The sequence below is a fragment of the Salvelinus alpinus genome, chromosome 8, assembly GCF_045679555.1.
Source record: "Salvelinus alpinus chromosome 8, SLU_Salpinus.1, whole genome shotgun sequence".
In the NCBI taxonomy this organism is placed as follows: Eukaryota; Metazoa; Chordata; class Actinopteri; order Salmoniformes; family Salmonidae; genus Salvelinus; species Salvelinus alpinus.
Genome location: NC_092093.1, coordinates 86,199,673 through 86,215,232, shown reverse-complemented (window position 1 = coordinate 86,215,232; position 15,560 = coordinate 86,199,673). Strand labels below are relative to the sequence as shown.

Sequence of the window (15,560 nt, the reverse complement as noted above, 5' to 3'; positions counted from 1 at the left end):
GTACCTTTGCCCCACCTCTGGATTACCGACCCATGCCTGACTTGACCTTTTGTTTGCCTGCCCATGTTGCTGTAATAAACATTGTTACTTTGACACAGTCTGCATCTGGGTCTTACCTTCAAAACCTGACACCGGTAGAAGATTATGGCAAAGGGTTTCACCCAAGTGTGTTAAAATCCATTTCATGTTTTATTTAGAAATTATTTAGTAAGTAATACTTAAAAGCTAAGTCTAGTTGTCTTATTTTAATTATTTAAATAAAATATGGGGGGGAATGGTGTTGCACATGTCACCATTACTAACCTCACTATGAGGAGATTTGATGTAAAGTCCCTCTTTTTTAATTTTCTTTGTTCTTTGTTGTTCGTTTCCCGTACATTCCATTATGTACAATTGCACTAAATCATATTTAAATAATGCAAGATTTTAAATCCCAGCAGTCTTTAAAATGACATTCATGAGCAAAAGGTTTTCAAAAGTTGTTTTTAATTCATAAAGAAATGTATTTATTGGAATATAATATAACTTCTAAAATTAAATATAACATTTAATAACAATAACTTAACTAATTAACTCAGTGTAACATTGATGTGGCAGCTCTCTTATGCTCTGCTATTGCACAATTCTAAGTTGTACATAGGTCACGAATAAAGCTATCCCCAGTCAAATTGGAGCACAACTCATGAGCCCACCTCCTACACTGCTCACACCTAATCCAGTCCCCACCTGTGACTGAAAACAGGGGAAGAGACGCCAATTGAAAAGCTCTCTCTTAAAAACGTAGCTTGCTATCCATCAAAATGACATAAAATGCTGTGTAAAATTGCTAAAAGGCTAGTTGCCCTCAACACACTCATCCAACATATTACTACTTTACTCAAAAAGTATCTAGATTTTCTCTCTAAACAAGTGGGTTATTTATTTTAAGCCTTTCCTACTTGCATATTTAAAAAACAAATATAGATCTAACTTCATTGGAAAATATCTAAAAGTTTTTCACATTTTCAAAAACTGTGATCAACTTCTCACAAAATCGTTTTCTTGAAGTATCTCCAAAAGTTGTGACAACACGGAGAAAATGTTTTGTTGAGCATGAGCAGTGACAGCCAGGGTACGTTTTGGGAAAATAGTTTGGTGACATCTTGTGGTCTTTATGTGAATTACAGAGGGGTTATACTGTATCCTGATGATGAATTTATAGAATAAAATCTCTATCACTAACCAGGTTTCCATCCAACATTTTTATGCGCATATGTTGGATAAAACATGTCATGACAGGCATAATGGAAACATACAATGTACCGGTACACTTTACAAATGTCTACAAAACAAAATATGCTAGACAAGGTGGGATCTATTTGTGTCGGTAAAATTAATTATGCGAAAAATGTAGGAGGGAACGCTTTCATGCGCAAATATTGATACAATAACCATCATATCGAAGTACACATGTAGTCACATGATGACATGTTGTGTGGTAAAACAAATAAATACAAATAAAATACATGTTGTGTGTTCCTCCCACTGCGACCTGTCAGGAAACCATGCAGTTTATCAGGCTACAGATTAAATAAATGATGATGAACTTCACAGGGTTGTGAAAGTGCAATGTGATGAGCTTGATGCTCTTTTCTGATAAATATCGAGGGTCTTGTTCTGGAGACATGATGATCAGATCGATGCTTGACTGCTGTTTGACAAATACTCATCGTGTAGACTAAGCCTACCCGCGCCGTATCTGTTGTTGCCTAGAGCGCACGTGCCAAAACCAGAGAAGGCTATTGCTATTTAACGCAACAGTTTTGGAAAATGCGATGGACATTTTATTTGGTACAATGAAAAATGAAGCGAAACAAATATTTTTGTGTACACTATGTCATCACGCACTGATTTGTATCTGGAACGAGTCCGTTTGGTGACAACACTAGTGGTGGTTAAATTGCGCATATTTTCTACATGTGGATTTTAGAATATTTTCATGAAAATCTGTCGCCAATTGGATGGAAACCTAGCTACTCATGGTGGGTGGATCATGTATAGGTTTCATTCAGTGGTTGTGAAGTAGGCTATGCTACAGATGAGCTTATGAGAGCATCATCAAACATTGCTTGAAGCCTCCAGTAAAAGCTGGTCTGCCCTTCAACGCTTCAGCTGCAGAACATATTTTTTTTGCACTCAAACAAAACGCATGCGCATGGAGCAAACGAACTGCAACACAGTGCAGACGGTTGTGATTGAGGCAAGAATCACCTGTATTCTGGCATTCATGGTGACACAGTGAGTACAGTTACATTGGAATTTCCTCTTTGAAATATAATTGAATGCTAAAATTTGAATTAGATTCAACATCAGCTATCTAAATGGAAAATGATGGACACTCGATAATTATTGCCAGCATGGTTTCTTGACAATCTCGTTCTATCTTTTGGAAATAGCTACCGAATTGAATGGTCATTTATTTATTGCTGCTGTAGTCATAATTTGCATCAGATCATTAGATGCCATATTCTCCATCTTGAAAGTAAAATACACCTTATGCGTTATTATACTGTATGTCAGCAAACAGTATTTCGTTTAAAATGTTCTCAATATTGATTAAACAAATATAAATGGTAAAAAACAAAAGCGCTCTAACCCCCAAGTCTCCATATGTGTTGTATCTGAGGATGCTTGGATGGAGGCAGCAACGCCTCGTCTTTCTCATCCCATGCATTCCTCAACCCAGAGCGCGTTAAAATGATTTGATCCTGCGAATGTTAGGCTTGGTAATAGGCGTCTAATAGCTTAGATATAGCTTATATATGTTTATGTATTAATGTCAATGACGGTATTTTGCATAGCCAACTGGTACTACATTTCTCGCTATAATAAGTTATAGCTTTGACAATGAAAAGAAGTTCGCACAGCGATCATTCTTGCTCTGCTGAAGTGGTCAGAGCATTCCGCAAGACATGCGCGCTCGAGCTGATGTGACGACATGCCGTGGGGATTCCCTCAGTAGGCTACTATTTTTCCGTGGTTTCGAGCTGTTGTACAAGCAGTGGCGGTTCTAGCTTGTATGGCTCCCTGGGCGACCCCCCCCCCCCACCCCCCCACCCCCAAAAAGCACCAATCTGCACTAACTGCAATTTTTATTCAGACATTTGGAACAACACAAATAAATAATCACTACATTTAAAACGATATAAAAATATACAAAAATATGACTCGTAAATATCAAAAAGAAGTATCAAAGACAAATAGAAACAAATTTGTGTTGATTTGGCACTCGAGCATCAATACATTACCCATCCCCCAACACTGTCAACCAAGAGTCAAGACTAAACCAATTCACCTTGGTGGTGTGCAGACTGGTTTAATATTATTCTTAACAATTTCACACAAACCAGAAAAAAATGCAACAATATGTCTGTGAAACTATATATTCACAGTATTATGAATGAATTGTGGTTTATTTGGTAGCATTTTGTAGTGTGTCTGATTTTACTAATTGCATTAGTACTGTACAAATTTAGAGGTGCGCTATTTGATAGATTCCCCGGTTCCTCCTATCTCCGGCTCCCAGTTGGGAGATCTGAGGTCAACCTACCCCTTCTCCCCTCCCCATCTCGTGCTTCTGAGTGGGAGACCTTCCCAGGCAGTAGCCTGCCTAGCTCACAAACTAGAATCAGGGCACCCACTCCGACAAGGTTAAATGACCCACAGTCCCACACGGTAACATGATATCATTGACGTGGCATGCAAATGAGCGCTAGAAAACCGATCGTGCAAATGTCACCATTCCAAAAAAATGTGTGTGGGAGCCCCGTTCCGCCCCCGGCAAGATGCCGCCCAGGGCGGCTGCCCATGTCGCCTATACCTAAATCCGCCACTGTGTGCAAGTCTTTAAAATGGCATATTTTTCACTCCCTCAATGTCATCTACAAGAAGATATGGAGTCAAGTATACAGATGGATGACTGATGCCTGCCTTCTATGTGGGAATTATCTGAACCAACTTGAGTGTCCAGGTTGTATAGCCTAAGTGAGTGCATTGTGCTGTATTGTATTTGGGGGGGGGGGGGGGGGGGGGGGGGGGTCTGCAGTATTGTGAGTCTGTCTCACCTACAACCTAGCGTGGTGTTGTGTGTCTTGGTCTGCAGCCCATGGGGTCAGAGCGGCTGGAGATGCGCAAGAGACAGATGCAAATGCACCAGGAAACCGCGGCCAGTGTCCTCCAATCACAGCACAGGATGGGGAACATGCCCACCAACACCTCCAATGCCTGTTGTTTCTGCTGGTGTTGCTGCTGCAGCTGCTCCTGGTAGGTACCACTATACTATCCATAGTAGGGGTTCGTGTCCCAAATGGCACTCTATTCCTTATATGGCGCACTACTTTTGACTAGGGCCCATAGGGTGCCATTTGGGACGTAACCCATAGCTACCTTACATTATATATACCATGCTTATACCAAAACTCTGCACTCCGGAGCAGGGGTATCATGCACCCCAAAAATCTGAGAGGGCACCAAGTATGTGAAGATGGCTGGGGAGTGGTCTGGAATGGGACTAAGCCCCCAGACAGAAAGTTGGAGAATTTTGCATTTTTCAAACAACTGAAACGGTCTTTCCTGCAATCAAGAGCCATAATCATTATACTTAATTCTATGTCAAAAATATGTTTATTTTTCTGCATATCTAAGCATACCTATTGAGCTGTCTGTATCCTCTGTAGTTATTTTGTTAAAGAAACTAAATATGCTCAAATCTGGGTATAAGTTTGAAAGGAATGTGAGTCATATTCAGTGCATTTAGTAATTTCTTGTGTTTCTAAAGTCCACCGACAGCCGGCATGCCAGCTAAGATAGTTAGACAAGATAGCTACTTGATTGATAGCCTGCAATGGCTTCTTGGTATCTAGTTATGAGGTTGGGAGATTGGGAACCTATCTGGGCTAGCTAAAGCCAACTTCATAGTATTGCTAGGTGGATAGTAGTATTATGAATGAAACGCATTTTTATTATTTCTATTTTACAGGACATCTCTGAGGGGGCACGTGCCCCCTATGGACATGACGCCTCTAATCTGGAGCAACCTACATACAGTGCATTCGGAAAGTCTTCAGAACCCTTGACTTTTTCCACATTTTGTTATGTTACAGTCTTATTCTAAATGGATTACATAGTTTTTTTCCTTCATCCATCTACACACAATACCCCTTAATGACAAAGACAAACCTGGTTTTTAGAAATGTTAGCAAATTTTTACAAAAAAAACTTTAATATCACATTTACATAAGTATTCTGACCCTTTACTCAGTACTGTGTTGAAGCACATTTGGCAGCGATTACAGCCTTGAGTCTTCTTGGGTATGATGCTACAAGCTTGGCACAACTGTATTTGGGGAGTTTCTCCCATTCTTCTCTGCCGTTCCTTTCAAGCTCTGTCAGGTTGGATGGGGAGTGTTGCTGCACAGCTATTTTCAGGTCACTCCAGAGATGTTCGATCGGGTTCAATTTCGGCTCTGGCTGGGCCACTCAAGGACATTCATAGACTTGTCCCGAAGCCACTCCTGCGTTGTCTTGGCTGTGTGCTTGGGGTTATTCTCCTGTTGGAAGGTGAACCTTCAATTCAGTCTGAGGTCCTGAGCGCTCTGAAGCAGGTTTTCATCAAGGATCTCTCTGTACTTTGCTTCATTCATCTTACCCTCAATCCTGACTAGTCTCCTGGTCCCTGCCACATAAATCCCACAGCATAATGCTCCCATCTCCACAGAAGAACTCTGGAGCTCTGTCAGAGAGTCCATCGGGTTCTTGGTCACCTCCCTGGTGACCTCCGCCAGCTCTAGGAAGAGTCTTGGTGGTTCCAAACTTCTTCCATTTAAAAATGATGGAGGCCACTGTGTTCTTGGGGACCTTCAATGCTGCAGACATTTTTTGGTACCCTTCGCCAGATCTGTGCCTCGACACAATCCTGTCTTAGAGCTTTATAGACAATTCCTTCGACCTCGTGCCTTGGTTTTTGCTCTGACATGCACTGTCAACTGTAGGCCCTTATATAGACAGTTGTGTGCCTTTCCAAATCATGTCCAATCAATTTAATTGTCCAATCAAGTTGTAGAACCATCTCAAGGATGATCAATGGAAACAGGATGCAACTGAAATTAATTTCGAGTCGCAGAGCAAAAGGTTTGAATAAGGTATTTCATTTTTTTATTTGTAACAAATTTTGAAAAAACAGTTTTTGCTTTGTCATTATATGATACTGTGTGTAAGAAAGGAGAATTTTTTTTTTTTTAGAATAAGGCTGTAACATAACAAAATGTGGAAAAAGTCAAGGGTCTGAAAGCTTCCCGAATGCACTGTACAATATACTCTGCACAGGACACAAACAGAGGCATAAAAACGGAGCATCTGCCAGCTACACACGGTCTCTGTGGACAAAACCCACAGGGACATTTATGTTTTGAAGTCATAGGTGTATACGTAAGCAAGGATTATGCCTCTTCCTCTGACTGCTCTCTTAGGACAGCACTACCTGTTGTGTGCAGAATAAGAGCATGCTAATTCACACCTCAGGGAGTGGGAATAGTCTCTGACTCCACATCAACCTCAATTAAGTTGTGCTAATTGTCGCAGAGCTACAGTGTGTGGCTGGAGAGCCCAGATGTGGTGGATTCTCACCTGCCTTTAATTAGGCTACAGGTGACTGCTACACTAGTTGTTTAAATTAACTACAGCACATCTCTAAGGACTGGATGACAGTAGTGTTTACACAAGACCTCCCTGCAGAACTCACGCATCCGGGACATGTGCACCTACCACCACTGTTGTTCACAGTTTGGAACAAACAACATGCCTGCTACCCACCACACCAATTGACAATAGCCGAAAACCCTACATTGTACATACAGTATATTTTCTATTTCTATTCCGTTTTTCACTGTTTTTCAGTCTGACTGTTATGACAGAGGATGAGAGGATTCAAAGAAACACCTATGAGAGGAGGACAGAGGGAATCGCAAACTATGACGACAGGTAACAGCACTACACAGTAAATATATAGGGTTATAGGGTTAGCTTCATAGTTTAGGAAAAACAAGAAAAGGGGATATGGTTGAGACTGTTTAATAAAATCTCTAGACACAGAGATCCTACTAAATTACTAATATGTAATGTAATGTTTTGAGTTCTATATGTAATTATACAGAGCTAGAGCTGAAACGTCAACATTAAACATTCTCAACTACATCTATTGTATGAAATAAAGAGCAAGGTCCCTTTTTTGAAGCCCCAAGCCTACTCTGGAGGATGCGACAATGTGGACCATGTCGTTTGAGAGGCTGATGAAGAGCCCCGCAGGGCGGGGCTGCTTCCGACAGTTCCTAAGGACAGAGTTTAGTGAAGAGAACATGATGTTCTGGTTGGCCTGCGAAGAGCTCAAAAAGGAGACCAACAAAACTGTGGTGGAGGAGAAAGTACGACAGATCTATGAGGGCTTCATTTCTATCCTCTCCCCTAAAGAGGTGAGCTTACACTGCTTTGGCCTTTCTTGAGACTGAAGTATCCTATAATTGTGTTCATTTATAGCTGTAAACCTAAAATGCTTTCTCCATAGAGTATTATTATTAGCGTGGCTTGCTTCAGCAAGACTACTCTAGATTTGACATAATTCCTACTTATTATAGTTATTCATTAGACCGCTACTGCTCTTATTCAACTTCTCTGGTTGTTTAATTACTTCTCCAGGTGAGTTTGGACTCACGTGTTCGAGACGTGATCAACAAGAACATGCTGGAGCCCACGTCCCACACGTTTGAGGACGCCCAGCAGCAGATCTACACGCTGATGCAGAGAGACTCATACCCACGCTACATGAACTCTACAGCGTATGCAGATTTACTGCAGGACCTGGAAGAACCCCCACCTGCCACAGAGCCATAGACTTTCATTCTCCATCAATCACTCTACACATTGCTTTTAGATGACACTTGTGTATCTTAGGTCCAGCTTTCAGTTACAGTTCACATGTTGATTGATCAATAGGCTCTATTTACAAAAATGTCTATATTAAATTAAGGTGTAACTACTGTTTACTACCTTAAATATTGGCTTTCCAAAATCCTCAAAGCGAGCAAGAACATACGCTGTATTCCAATTCAGATTGCAAGATGTTTCCAAATATATTTATATTTTTATATTGCCTAGCACTTGACATTGCACTTTTCTATAGTTTTATGAGGGGAAAGCATGTTGTATCTGTTAGCATTGCATTGGTGTGTAGTTCTATTGTCAGACTTAAAGTATTTTCAGTTATTTTTTATGAAATCTAATTTCACTTAATATTAAGAAGACATGGGAAAGTGCCTTGGCATGAGATCGTTTACCACTACAACTTCAACATACAGTACCAGTCAAAAGTTTGGGAACACCTACTCATTCCAGGGTTTTTCTTTATTTTTACTATTTTCTACATTGTAGAATAATGGTGAAGACATCAAAACTATGAAATAACACATATGGAATCATGTAGTAACCAAAAAAGTGTTTAACAAATCAAAATATATTTTCTATTTGAGATTCTTCAAAGTAGCCACCCTTTGCCTTGATAACAGCTTTGTACACTCTTGGCTTTCTCTCAACCAGCTTCATGAGGTAGTCACCTGGAATGCATTTCAATTAACAGGTGTGTCTTGTTAAAAGTTAACTTAATGCGTTTGAGACAATCAGTTGTGTTGTGACAAGGTAGGGTTGGTATACAGAAGATAGCCCTATTTGGTAAAATACCAAGTCCATATTATGGCAAGAACAGCTCAAATAAGCAAAGAGAAACAACAGTCCATCATTACTTTAAGACATACAAAAGAACTTTGAACGTTTCTTCAAGTGCTGTCTCAAAACCATCAAGTGCTATGGTGATGCTCTCATGAGGACCGCCACAGGAAAGGAAGACCCGGAGGTATCTCTGCTGCATAGAATCTCTGCAGCCTCAGAAATTGCAGCCCAAATAAAGGCTTCACAGAGTTCAAGTAACAGACCCATCTCAACATCAACTGTTCAGAAGACTGCATGAAACAGGCATTCATGGTGGAATTGCTACAAAGAAACCACTACTAAAGGACACCAATAAGAAGAAGAGACTTGCTTGGGCCAAGAAAAACAAGCAATGGACATTAGACCAGTGGAAATCTGTCCATTGGTCTGATGAGTCCAAATTTGAGATTTTTGGTTCCAACCGCTGTGTCTTTGTAAGATGTAGAGTAGGGGAACAGATGATCTCTGCATGTGTGGTTCTCACCGTGAAGCATGGAGGAGGTGGTGTGATGGTGTGGGGGTGCTTTGCTGGTGACACTGTCTGTGATTTATTTAGAATTCAGGGAACGTTTAACCAGCATGGCTACCACAGCATGCTGCAGCGATACGCCATCCCATCTGTTTTGGGCTTAGTGGGACTATAATTTGTTTTTCAACAGGACAATGACCCAAAATACACCTCCAGGCTGTGTCAGGGCTATTTGAGCAAGAAGGAAAGTGATGGAGTGCTGCATCAGATGACCTGGCCTCCACAATCACCCGACCTCAACCCAATTGAGATGGTTTGGGATGAGTTGGACCGCAGAGTGAAGGAAAAGCAGCCAACAAGTGCTCAGCACATGTGGTAACTCCTTCAAGACTGTTGAAAAAGCAATCCAGGTGAATCTGGTTGAGAGAATGCCAAGAGTGTGCAAAGCTGTCATCAAGGCAAAGGGTGGTTACTTTGAAGAATCTAAAATCTAAAATATATTTTGATTTGTTTAACACTTTTGGTTACTACATGATTCCATATGTGCTATTTCATAGTTTTGATGTCTTCACTACTATTCTACAATGTAGAAAATAGTAAAAATAAAGAAAAATTAGTAGGTGAATGAGTAGGTGTGTCCAAACTTTTGACTGGTACTGCAGTTTGAATAAAATATCACAAAAATGGTGCAGCAGTTGAACACACTTGATATTAAATTGTGGTGCTTTCAGCTCTTCTCAAAGAATAGTAACTTTTTACGTACAGTGTGAGCTGATACCCTGAAAAAGATCTTGCCTGTGATATGAATACTGTGATGCTAATTTAGTCCTATTTCTTTCTCAGTCAAAACATAAACAGGAACATACATGTATGAAATAAATAGTATGTGACCATTCATATACTGTATTTGTGTATTGAATTAACAGAAAATGGCTTTCAATTCTTACAAATCAAATAAAGCACAATAATTAATATGTTGTCGTCTTCTTTTACTATTGCATTACAGTGATCCCTCGCCACTTCGCGGTTCACTTATCGCGGATTCGCTATTTCGCGGATTTTCATAATGCATTTTTTTTTTTTTTTTGGTGCATTGTGCTCTGCATTCTGATTCGCTAAAAACTCACTCCCGCTTCTTGTATCAAAACATGCTACGAATTGTGCTATCATTTTGTCGTCTCGTGCAGTTATGTGTACGTACATAAAACAGCTTGGCAAATTTACATTAAGTTGGCCAGGAAGGAAGGAAGGACTAACGCTTGGTCGCTTAGCAACCATGGTGCGAATGGCCACTGAACTTAAGCGAGTAGCTGAGGAATGGGACCCTTTGATGAGCCGTTCATTACAGTTCTCCAACGTAATCGATGGTGGCATGTCGGTGTACAAGGATCTTTTTGCAAAGAAGAAAAAAGAGCGACAACAGCTGCCTATCACTATGCTCTTCTCCCGAACAAACACACCTGCACCGCGGGCTTCAGAAGAAGAGAACACTGCAGAGCGCAGTCAGGATGCAGCGGCCCAGTCTGAAGAGCAGTGAAACGGCCTACACGTGAGTCACTGTATTTGTATACATGTAATAGTTGCTAATTGTAAAAAAAAAAAAAGTTTTCTATTTCGCGGATTTCACTTATCGCGGGTCATTTTCGGAACGTAACCCCCGCGATAAACGAGGGATTACTGTATATCAGGGTTTTATTTCCCCATAACAAATCAACATATTAAGATTCATATTTTCAAACCATACAATCAAAAAAATACTCCCTGGAAGAGATGGCTTTTCAATAGCAAATAGCTACACCGACAACAGTACTGGCATCTGGCAACAGATTAAAATATTAAAAGATTCCACCAGGCTCCAGCAGAGAATACAATTGTTTGAAGTTATGGTGTCCCTCTCCTTGGCTTGTCTCTAGCTAGCCCTAAGGCCTGTCCCTGACTATGTTTCTGACAGTCAGAGTTAGCAGCAGGTTATATTGAGTGAGATATGTGGTTCAGAGAGTCTATGGAGCATCACAGGAGTCACCTACAATGAGCTCTAATGGCAGTAGGTCTAACCCTTAGATTGGAGGAAGCTGTTTTTCAATAAACTGCTTGATATCCATCATTTCCTGTTGGACGCAAGAGAGAAAAGTATTACTACACAAAATATAATACAATAATTTCATATAAACTCTAGTATGCATGTTTAAAGACTTCAAAAAGTGCCAATCTTCTAAGTTCAACCATATTACAGAATTCACACAGCTGCTGTACAAACCATACTAACCTCAGGGCAGGCACTGTGAGGCATTCTGGGATAAGTATTTTAGGTGATGTTGGATAGGTTACAGAGGGTCTTCAGTTTCTCCATTTTATTTTATTTTACGGGCACCAGAGGGTCCGCCTCGCCATGGCACTGGAGGACATGTATCTCCTTGTTGGCAGAGTTGGCCGACGCCTGAGAAGGACAACATTAGGCTTATATTTAAAATCAGCTATGACTTGCAAAGTCTCTAGAATGATTTTGTCGATGTCTGGGAATTTACTTTGACCATTGTTGATTTGTGTGGTTTGGTAAAGTAACAAGCTAATAGACTGTTTACATTCCAAAACAATAGAATGGATCTTATGTATATGAGGGAAGGTGTGCTGTAGAGGGAGCCAGCAGCTGAGAGCAACCACTTTCCCCAGCTTCTGTTGGGTCGTGAGAGCAGTGTAGAGACAACGCTCCACCCTGTATACACCAAAGCACATAAATCATTACTATCGCTATGTCTTACCACTGAGTTTAGTACACTTCAGTGTTGTTTTACAGTTTTTTTGTTGTCATGGGCTAGTCTACCTGAGAAAACCCACCAAGAACAATTCTGTGGGATGTTATTCCATTCTTCACTTCTTGATCAATCAGCGTTTTAACTGAGAAGACAGGCAGCACTCAATGAAATCAAACTCAAATAGAATCAAGCTCAGGTTCACACAGTTTAAAACATTACCATACTGTATGCCCTAGTGCAGCTACATCTAAACCATGTAGACTCACTTTTCTCTGAAGCCTGTTTAATACCAGCTTCGTCTTCCTCTGCATCTGTTTGCAATCTGATGATGTCAAACCTATAACATAGAGGGAAGTGATTAACCCAAATCGGCTACTGTTCTTTGATATTGCCTTCTTTTTATAAATTTAAATAAACTTGACTTCTTACCAGGAAGGCTTGGATATGCCCACGTTTAATGTAAGAGGCTTGATTGGACTGAAAAATTTTAAGAAAAGAAAATACTTTCACTGTTTAATAAATGCATATACAGTTGAAGTCGGAAGTTTACATACACCTTAGCTAAATACATTTAAACTCAGTTTTTCACAATTCCTGACATTTAATCCAAGTAAAAATTATCTGTCTAAGATCAGTTAGGATCACCACTTGGGGAGAATGATTTATTTCAGCTTTTATTTCTTTCATCACATTCCCAGTCTGTCAGAAGTTAACATACACTCAATTAGTATTTGGTAGCATTGTCTTTAAATTGTTTAACTCCCACAATAAGTTGGGTGAATTTTGGACCATTCCTCCTGACAGAGCTGGTGTAACTGAGTCAGGTTTTTAAGGCCTCTTTGCTCGCACACACTTTTTCAGTTCTGCCTACAAATTTTCTATAGGATTGAGGTCAGGGCTTTGTGATGAACACTCCAATACCTTGACTTTGTTGTTCTTAAGCCATTTTGCCACAACTTTGGAAGTATGCTTGGGGTCATTGTCCATTTGGAAGACCCATTTGCGACCAAGCTTTAACTTCCTGACTGATGTCTTGAGATGTTGCTTCAATATAGCCACAATTTCCCTTCCTCATGATGCCATCTATTTTGTGAATTGCACCAGTCTCTCCTGCAGCAAAGCACGACCACAACATGATGCTGCCACCCACATGCTTCATGGTTGGGATGGTGTCCATCGGCTTGCAAGCCTCCCCCTTTTTCCTCCAAACATATCGATGGTCATTATGGCCAAACAGTTCTATTTTTGTTTCATCAGACCAGAGGACATTTCTCCAAAAAGTATGATCTTTGTCCCCATGTGCTGTTGCAAACCATAGTCTGACTTTGTTATGGCGGTTTTGGAGCAGTGGCTTCTTCCTTGCTGAACGGCCTTTCAGGTTATGTCGATATAGGACTCGTTTTACTGTGGATATAGATACTTTTGTACCTGTTTCCTCCAGCATCTTCAATAGGTCCTTTGCTTTTGTTCTGGGATTGATTTGCACTTTTCCCACCAAAGTAGGTTCATCTCTAGGAGACAGAACGCGTCTCCTTCCTGAGCAGCATGACGACTGCGTGGTCCCATGGTGTTTATACTTGCGTACTATTGTTTGTACAGATGAATGAGGTACCTTCAGGCATTTGGAAATTGCTCCCAAGGATGAAGCAGACTTGTGAAGGTCTACAATTTTTTTTCTGAGGTCTTGGCTGATTTCTTTGGATTTTCCCATGATGTCAAGCAAAGAGGCACTGAGTTTGAAGGTAGGCCTTGAAATACAACCACAGGTACACCTCCAATTGACTCAAATGATGTCAATTAGCCTATCAGAAGCTTCTAAAGCCATGGAATTTTCCAAGCTGTTTAAAGGCACAGTCAACTTAGTGTATGTAAACTTCTGACCCACTGGAATTGTGATACAGTGAATTATAAATGAAATAATCTGTCTGTAAACAATTGTTGGAAAAACTACTTGTGTCATGCACAAAGTAGATGTCCTAACCGACTTACCAAAACTATAGTTTGTTTACAATAAATTTGTGGAGTGGTTGAAAAACAAGTTTTAATGACTCCAGCCTAAGTGTATGTAAACTTCCGACTTCAACTGTATTAACAAACTGTAATCAATAATCACGATCATCAACAATCTCCAAATACAGGAGCTGTGCTTGTCCACAGAGGTACTCACGCGTGAGGACACATGTTTTTCACATGTGGTGTCTGGATCCCAGCAAAGGCCTCTGCCCAGACATTGCTATGAACAAAAGCAAAAGACATCTTATGAGCTTAAGACTACAGTAAATGGAAATAATATGACAGATAACTCTTGAGTCAATTGTGAGTGGTAGGAGTAAAATGAGGGATGAAATGAATGAGCTGTACTGCACATACCCAGTGTCACTCAGGCCATGAAGAAATATCACCTGTAATGCAAAAGAAATACAGAAATACACAATGTGGTTAGCTTTATTGACAACGCGTCAATGTCAATGGCTGGTAGGTCTAGGTTTGGGGTGTTCAACCCTCCACCTGCAAGCTACTGTGCAGGCTTTTGTTACAGCCCTACACTAAAACAACTGATACTAGCAGCCCACTAGGGGGGCATTTACTGGGAATACAGACGTATGTGAGACAATAATGTGAGAGCAAGTTATTGTCTGTAACAACATGCATGTTGCCTTCAATGCTCGCTGCCAAACATCCCTCACTCACCGCTGCAGTAGCTTTCCGAGCGGCAGGTACAATAGCAGGCAACGGCAATGACATATTATTACCGCACATACAACCAGTGGCGGATTTAGGTTTAGGCGACATGGGCAGCCGCCCAGGGCGGCATCTTGCCAGGTGCGGGGCACCGACATAAAAAAAAATCGGAATGGTGACATTTGCAGGATCGGTTTTCTATCGCTCATTTGCACGTTACGTCAATGATATCATGTCACCGTGTGGGACTGTGGGTCAATTAACCTTGTCGGAGTGGGCGCCCTGATTCTAGTTTGTAAGCTAGGCAGGCTACTGCCTGGGAAAGTCTCCCACTCAGAAGTACGAGATGGGGACGGGGGTGGGGGTAGGTTGACCTCAGGTCTCCCCACTGGAATCCCGAGGTAGGGAGAGTGGGGGAATCTATCAAATAGTGCACCTCTAACTTTGTACAGTACTGTACACCACCAAGGTGAATTGGTTTAGTCTTGACTCTTGGTTTTCAGTTTTGGGGGATGGATAATGTATTGATGCTCGAGTGCCAAATCAACACAAATTTGTTTCGATTTGTCTTTGTTACGTCTTTTTGATATTTATGAGTCTTATTTTTATATATATATTTATATAGTTTTAAATGTTATGATTATTTTTTGTGTTCCAAATGTCTGAAAAAATTAGTTAGTGCGACGGGCGCTGAAGGGAGCCATACAAGCTAGAACCGCCACTGCATACAACGTACGTAGTTGGCATTCAACAACAGAATTGACGATGTATGCTTGGATGGGAATGATTTGCGATAGTTATGTGGGTACAGTTTGTTTACGTAGTCGCGGGCATCAGTTTGGCAGAGAGCGAGCGCAGCACAC

General features: G+C 40.8%; 2 protein-coding genes across 3 annotated transcripts; one reads left to right on the top strand and one right to left on the bottom strand.

The window, feature by feature from the left end:
• The first annotated feature begins 1,729 nt into the window (after positions 1–1,729).
• Positions 1,730–10,236, top strand: LOC139583820 (regulator of G-protein signaling 20-like). 2 transcript variants are annotated; one of them, XM_071415347.1, is made up of 6 exons: positions 1,730–2,277; positions 3,931–4,023; positions 4,142–4,302; positions 6,934–7,017; positions 7,271–7,505; positions 7,729–10,236. In XM_071415347.1, the coding sequence occupies exons 3-6, from the start codon at positions 4,145–4,147 to the stop codon at positions 7,921–7,923; spliced, it is 672 nt and encodes a 223-aa protein (XP_071271448.1). In that variant the 5' UTR covers positions 1,730–2,277; positions 3,931–4,023; positions 4,142–4,144; the 3' UTR covers positions 7,924–10,236. The 2 variants fall into 2 exon arrangements, with proteins under 2 accessions (XP_071271448.1, XP_071271447.1); XM_071415346.1 differs by lacking the exon at positions 3,931–4,023 and having other exon boundaries at positions 1,735–2,277.
• On the bottom strand, positions 10,160–15,262 carry LOC139583821 (acyl-protein thioesterase 1-like). Its single transcript, XM_071415348.1, has 7 exons — positions 14,707–15,262; positions 14,386–14,417; positions 14,183–14,248; positions 12,445–12,492; positions 12,282–12,352; positions 11,529–12,157; positions 10,160–11,370 (listed from the first exon to the last, which is right to left on the bottom strand). Exons 1-6 carry the CDS (start codon positions 14,806–14,808, stop codon positions 12,075–12,077), a joined length of 402 nt encoding a protein of 133 aa, XP_071271449.1. The 5' UTR covers positions 14,809–15,262; the 3' UTR covers positions 10,160–11,370; positions 11,529–12,074.
• Between the last annotated feature and the right edge of the window lie 298 nt (positions 15,263–15,560).